General features: G+C 45.8%; 1 protein-coding gene across 9 annotated transcripts in view; it reads left to right on the top strand.

The window, feature by feature from the left end:
* The window catches only part of LOC135103434 (uncharacterized), a 98,079-nt gene that overhangs the window by 61,398 nt on the left and 29,181 nt on the right, over positions 1-7,500 (top strand). The window contains exons 2-3 of one of the 9 annotated variants that reach the window (XM_064009734.1): positions 2,979-3,281; positions 3,523-3,561. The exons of 7 other annotated variants lie outside the window; for them this stretch is intronic. Coding sequence is in view for 1 of the 2 variants with exons in the window: in XM_064009703.1 (XP_063865773.1) it covers positions 3,239-3,281 (43 nt within the window). In the remaining variant the exon portion in view is untranslated. The remainder of the gene's footprint in view (positions 1-2,978; positions 3,282-3,522; positions 3,562-7,500) is intronic. One more of the 9 variants, XM_064009703.1, reaches the window with a different exon arrangement.

Below are 7,500 nucleotides of genomic sequence, written 5' to 3' on the forward strand. Positions count from 1 at the left end.
TATATAACGATGGCATTGCGGGGACCTGAATGCTGGCCTAGGAATTTAAAGTGTATCGAAAGAGTGCTATGATAATTTTTATGTTGGTATGGTGGCGTTTTGCAGCTGAAATTTTGTTCTTACTGCCTTGTGTAGGTGTATTGGCGTCTTGCAGCTTATATTCTTAGGCTTCTTTCGCATTTCAAGAGCTGGTCATCTAGGAAGGAGTGTTTGACAGGTGTTTCGGAAGGGAAGGTGGCGAGGGGCACTGAAGGAGAAGGAATTAACTTGATTACAGTGTACATAGATGTGGAGTGGCACTTGTCACCACTAGCAGCGTCATACGAGTGTGGGATAAAAATCTACGTACACCGGAAAATGGTACAGGAAAATCCAAAGCTAAACGATAACGCAACATACCATCATTATTGTTGTTGTTGTTGTCGTTATTTTGTCATGTTTTCCATAAAAAAAATCGTAACGCATTTGTCAGTGACACTTCCTGTGCTAAAGTTTATTCATGTGACTTTTTTTCCATGTTATTTATTTATTTATTTTTTCTTCCCTCGGCTAACGCGTCATGCAGTGCGGACATTGCTCAGAGCGACGGGAAGTGAGGAATACGGAGAGTCATGATCAGAACACGAGTAACTTGCTGCACTCACTTTTTTTCCTCGATCCTAGATCCTCTGATGTGGCGCCTGTCTCCTTACAGTGTGATGGTGGAATACCTAACCTGCCACACCAACTACTCTCTCTCTCTCTCTCTCTCTCTCTCTCTCTCTCTCTCTCTCTCTCTCTCTCTCTCTCTCTCTCTCTCTCTCTCTCTCTCTCTCTCTCTCTCTCTCTCTCTCTCTCTTCACCACTTCACTCTTGAGGCGCCTAAATCATGGTGGAAATACTGTAGCTTTGGTGGTGCCCGTGTCGCTAGCGCTGCTTTAAGTACTGAAGCCTGAAGGTGCGTGGGAGGGGGTGGGGAGGGGAGACAGCCAGCAGCACTTGAGAGAGGACTCGCAAGGATGTTTATCATATTTAGGCTTAAACACTGCATTTTCACTTGTTCTCGTTACTGCTACTACTGTTATTATTACTATTACTATTATTATTATTATTGTTATTATTATTATTATTGTATTATTATTATTATTATTATTATTATTATTATTATTATTATTATTATTATTATCATTATCATTCAATGTGTAGGACATTTTTTAACATTTCCACTCGACACTTTCCCTCTCAGCGTCATCCCCTCTGGATATTTTTCCCCTGTACCTTTTTCCCCTAAGGACATTTTTCCCCCTATGCAATTTTCCCTCATAATATTTTCCTCTCTGGACATTTCTTACGTGTAAAAAATGAAAAATGGATGCAGACAACTTGGAGAACGTTTATCACGAGAGAGAGAGAGAGAGAGAGAGAGAGAGAGAGAGAGAGAGAGAGAGAGAGAGAGAGAGAGAGAGAGAGAGAGACAATAGCTCCCTGCTCCCCCCCGCCAAGGCTCGTGCTGCTCAGTCGTATTGGAGGATTGCTTACCTCCCGCCGCGTGGTGTGCAGGGGAGTGGGCGCTGAATGCTAAGTGCCGGCATATAGTTATAAATCCCTCGGCGTGCCCTGCGTCACGTGAGTTTTGAGGGTGGGCGGGGCGATCTTGAGCTGGAACTGATGGCTATATCTATTTTTGTCCTTAAGTTTATGTATTGTATGTTTTTGCGTATTGTTTTAGAATACACGTATTTTGGGCATGCGTATGTGTTGCGCCATACCTGATTTTTAGTCTTTATGGGATGCTTTCGTGTGTCATTGAGTGTCCATACAGTAGCCAGTGCAGTGGCCCGTGTGAATGTGGCGGCGGCAGCAGCGCGTGGTGGCTACATGTTCACATTCCTGACAGAGGAGTCACGGCGGTGTGGTCATTACGTCATCCCAGGGTGGTTTGGCGGGAGCTGTGTGGGTCAAGGGACGGAGCGGTTGATGTTTGCCACTTCATTGTTGCTCATTACTATACGAGTAGACAGCTGGACCACCAGCTCCAGTGGTGTACCCCTGCCGGGACCACAAATACATCTTGTCTCCGCGAGTCTTACACTGGCACAAGCACCCTGGGGCGAGGCTCACCGGCGCGGGGCCGCCATGCTCGGCGCCACCCCTGCACGTGAGTTTCTTGGCAGAAACTGGAGGTGGCGGGTGGCGGCGTGGCTAAGTATAGATTGATGTCCTGGCAGAAGGGTAGCTTGTCCTCCCCCACTTATCCTGTCTTTCCCGTGTTACAGGGAGTCTGCTGCAACACACACACACACACACACACACACACACACACACACACACACACACACACACACACACACACACACACACACACACACACACACACACACACACACACACACACACACGTCACAACATTCACTTCACTCCATCATCCCCCCTTACTCCTATTACGTACCATACACGTATTGTAAACCTTAGGGTGCGTTCCCACCAAACCATTCAATTCAATTCCATTCCATTCAATTCATTGTCATTCATGAGTGGCTATGATGGATCACGTTAATTCCTATGTAAGCGTTCCCACCGGGTCATTCAATTCAATTCCATTCCATTCAATTCCTGGCCATTCTCATTCAGTGATGCATCTGGTTCCATTTTTCTCTCTTGAATGACAATCATTCGACTATAATAATTTCGCAGGTAGCGCCATGTATATTGTCTAATATTTATATTTTTCTCTAATTTTCATAACTTAATATTCGTGTAAGAAACAATCTGCAATTATCTATATTAATTACAGGTCTATTACGTGTTTGGTTCTCGTATTGAACGTGTTCAGTTGTCGTTGCCATCACAGAGCAACCGCTTCAGTTGTTGTGTTTGTGCTGTCGTCATCGACACTGAAGTGGTCGCGTGACAAACACGGGCGAAACTTGGGTGCTGTGTGGAAAGGGTCCATTGATTACTTGTGTCCAGTACTCACGTGCCTCTCATTGTTGGTGCAGCGAGACAAACCTAACAGTGACCTGAACCTCCTGTAGAAAAGGAGACATTGTGAATACAGCAAGTACATACACCTTATTGAACACATAACTTCCAAACATTGTAAAGAAGTGGAAGAAAAAACTGAACCAAAGGAAGGGACGTGCAGTGCTTGATAGAGGACTGAAAACCCTCGCATGTAGTTAAGGGTGGAGGAGCCAGCGCCCAGTAGCCAGGTCGTGCTGATGGCAGTGGATACAGTGACCGTGGTGGTGGTATAGGCATGGCTCGCAAGAAGACAGCTGTCTCCCTCCTTCCTGACGTCGGGGTGAGTACGCACTGATGATCCAACCTCCCTTGAGGCACACACACACACACACACACACACACACACACACACACACACACACACACACACACACACACACACACACACACACACACACACACACACACACACACACACACGTCATGACCGTATATTAAACCCTTTTATTCCACGCTAATGCACAATTCTTTTTTTCTTCCTGTTGGTGGAATACACCTGAATGATGTTTCTTACTTTCAGCAGGCGGTTCACGCTCATTACAGGTGCATACAAATAAGGTAAATGCCGTCCCAGACTTACTGTAGAAGTTAGTTGGCGTTTTCTAAAGTCGTTCCGTATTGTTTAGTTTCCGCTACTTATTACACGGATAGCTTGTTACTTATTACACGGATAGCTTATGGGACGAATGGTACGCACTTGGCTAGCATCCTCTTGTAGTGTGTTGTAGAAAGGCCCTGAATTTTCAAACGTTAAGGTGTCTTGCCTCGGGTACTGTCATCAGCTGTTAGTGGAAGCTGCGGTTTTTAAAGGGAATTTTAATGATTGCGGTGATAGTTTAAGACTCGACATCATCAATTTGAAAAATGCACATGATAATCTGACTGTTCATATATGTGGACTTTGTAAATAGTTGTTAAAGCACAAAGCGATTCCGAAGACCATTTTCGTGATTCCAGTGATAGTTTAACAAAGATTCCACACCGGTGGGGAAAAGTACACCTAATAATGCAGCTAATCATACATGTGCACTTAGGAAATAGTTCTTACGAGAGCCATAACGGGTTCAAAATACGGGCCCAAGTCATTTCCATAAGAATAGGATTTTGGTAATGGAAAGTTGATGATCACTACAAATCTTTTGTTTTTGTGTTGATTTCGTCATTCAGGAAAGTGGCTGCGGCGAGCAAGTGGTACAGGACTAACCACCTGATGTTTGTGTGTCTTGGTCATACAAGCCATTATCACAGTAATGGAGTGCAACCTCGGCCCGAAGGTCGTGGCTGCTTGTGGTGCAGGATAGAACACAGGTGCTGGAAATTACTGTAGGGGCTGGTGTAGGGAGAGAGAAAACGTGGCGGTGTGGCCATGGGGGAAGTGTATGGTGACGATCAAATGGCTGAAAGGGAGAGTGTGGCGTGTGGAAGGAGGGGTCGAATCACTGGCGCGGCCACGACACAATAGCAGGAAGCGCTGCCAGAAAGACACTCGAGATGACAAGGATCCCTGGCCCGCCCTTCATGTCCCTGTGAAAGAGAGGCGTTAGGTGATCCACAATTTTTTATGCAGGTCATCATGAATAATTTGAGAAGACGAGGCTGGCCTTCACTGGGACACCTTTGAGTTATGAGAAGACTCTCGGCGGAACGTTAAGGTTTGGAGATACATTAAGGACACTGACCGCATGACATTGACCCTTATCTTTAGGTCTGCAGGCCGCGCGGGTCAGGATCTCCCGATTAGATTGTGACAATAAGTGGGGACGAGGCTCCTGGGAGGGGAGGGTGCGGAGGGCCTATTGCCTAGCTCCTGTTCTCCCCTTGGTACACATTCTTGGCATGACCGCGGCGATGCAACCGTAACAGAACACACGTCGGGCGTGCCAGGCGTGCTGTTGGTTGGCAGCGGCAGGTGTGTAGCTGAGAACGTCACTTAAAGGTGTGTGTTGGCGTGAGGAACCCTTAAAAAATAATAATAAATACAAGGTTTCGTCATTCAACACAAGAAAGCTGCAATGTACACTCACCTTATCTCAAACATCGATGCGTTTGGTCTCTTGAAGCTGTGGCACGTGACCAGTGCCTCTTTCAGCTTTACGTTACTTTTTCTGATCAGTTTCTTGTTAGTCGTTTTTCCGAAGTCTCGATTTACTGAACTGAAACTCGTCGCTACTCGTGGCTACAAGACCACTGCAGATCGATTATTTCACTAAATCTGTATCGTCTTTGACAAACTATATGTATAATGGCAAACTACCTCTCACCTTTGACAACCTGTATCTATATAACCGATAACCTATATTGCAATAAACTCTACCTCTATCACCTTTGCCAACCTGTATTTGTCTGTAATTCTGTATAACTTTCACTCAGCTCTCTCTACACCAGGTAATCCCGAACTCTACGCCTTGCAACAAATTTCTCCACACCGCATCAGTTTTGCCTTCCACACCTGCATTATCAGACACCTGTGCCCCATTATGATAACGGTACTAAACGTGATACAAATCAAGCCGAACTAGCGTCGCATGCAACACCGCCATGACCTTCGTAATACCTAAAGCCTCTGTACCCATTCTGTGGTAAGGACATAAAACCTACACCGTGTATAGATAAGGCCGAACAATCATAGCGCTGTGTATAACCTTGCCATGACCTCAGCACTCAGCAGTCGTATTACTCACGCTCCTGACGTAAAAGCCAGCCACAAAACCGAGGTTGTTGACAGGAATCCGGGACTTTCTAGGTCGAAGGTCAGGACTTGTTAGCATTCCGAAGTGTTTTGAGTAACTCGGGGGGGGGGGGGAAGTCAATCTAATGTGTGTGTGATTTGTTTGTTTATTAATTCATTTATTTTATTCATGTATTTAAATTTTGTTGCTCTCATTTACTCACGCACACAAAAGAGAATCAGAAGCCATTGGTCGTGATATTACCAAAATGAAAGTCAAACCGGAAGTAATAGATAACACGAACAGTGTTGTTCCTCGGTGCATCAATGCCACGAAAACGGCTACAGAGAGAGAGAGAGAGAGAGAGAGAGAGAGAGAGAGAGAGAGAGAGAGAGAGAGAGAGAGAGAGAGAGAGAGAGAGAGAGAGAGAGAGAGAGAGAGAGAGAGAGAGAGAGAGAGGGAGGGAGAGGAATACATAAGTATATTTCCCCAGCCTCACTCTTTGCCACCATCACAAAGTCATCTGCCTACACCACACACTGGAGTCCTTTTCTAGAATCACGAGAGGACAAGAGAGAAGGAAAGATGATGAGGCAAGAATACATATACGGGTATTTCCCCAACCTCACTCTGCCATCGCCACCAAGTCGTGTACATAACAACACCACCCTACCCTTTTCCTTTCCTTTCCTACAATGACGAGAGAAAGCTTCAGTATCCGTAGTGAACCAGGAGAGGGTCAAGAGGGATTCTTAGGCTTAGTTGGCTAGGTTAGGATTAATAAAACGCTACTGTTTTACAAGTACTGTCGGTGGTCTGTGGCTGCCGCTGACTCCCCTCTTCCCTTTGCATCATATGGTGGTAAACAGTTTATGATACTTGTATACTTAAGTGGGCTTTTTATTTTATTTATTTGTTTATTTTATTTTTTTTATATACTTTCAGTGGGCCTGTCAAATGCCTTTAGTGGACCTCTTGATGCTTTGGGTATTTTGTATACCTTTTTTCCTAGGCCAGAACACCTCTTAGATAAGAGAGAGAGAGAGAGAGAGAGAGAGAGAGAGAGAGAGAGAGAGAGAGAGAGAGAGAGAGAGAGAGAGAGAGAGAGAGAGAGAGAGAGAGAGAGAATAATGCTTATCCTTCGCTGCGTGGTTTATTCTCCCCGCTGGTCCAGATATAACAGGCAGTGCACACCGTGATCGATGGTGGACACGCCGCAGAACGCTCATGGCTCTGCTGCCCTCGAGACTCCTGCATCACAGACCCAGGCGGTGTTGCTGCTTTGCTTTGTGCACTCGTCGTACCCTCAGACACCAATACGACCTGTTTTTCAGTGACTGATTTGACGAGTGTATTCACCACCCCGGTAGGAGACAGCGGCAGAGTGGGAGGTACCATCATGGTCAGTAGTAAAATGTCCTGCTTATTTCCACTATGTTCAGCGTTTTTCTTTATCGTACGCTCTCTGATCCACTGACAGTCTCCTCACAAAACCAATGAGACAGTAATGAGGTCAGGGGACTTAAGATCAAATGAAAACGCAAGACACGTGGAAATGAGCTTCCCAGGTTACCCAACTTGCGACCACAACTAAACGCAGTGAACCAAGGCGCTCATGACGCCGCTGGAAGGAAAGACAGGGTGAAGGAGGCTGGTGATGGGTACATTATACTAAGCAACTCAAATTCTCCTCCTTGGCATAGTGGCCTCATGGGTCAAGGCTGGAGGGGCGCACGTGGACTTGGGTCAGTGTACCTTACTCAAACATTGCCGCGCCCCACCTCCGCTACATTCAAAAGCTTAAAGTTGAAGTTGCACGGGTTTTTAA

The sequence above is a fragment of the Scylla paramamosain genome, chromosome 1, assembly GCF_035594125.1.
Source record: "Scylla paramamosain isolate STU-SP2022 chromosome 1, ASM3559412v1, whole genome shotgun sequence".
Classification (NCBI taxonomy): Eukaryota; Metazoa; Arthropoda; class Malacostraca; order Decapoda; family Portunidae; genus Scylla; species Scylla paramamosain.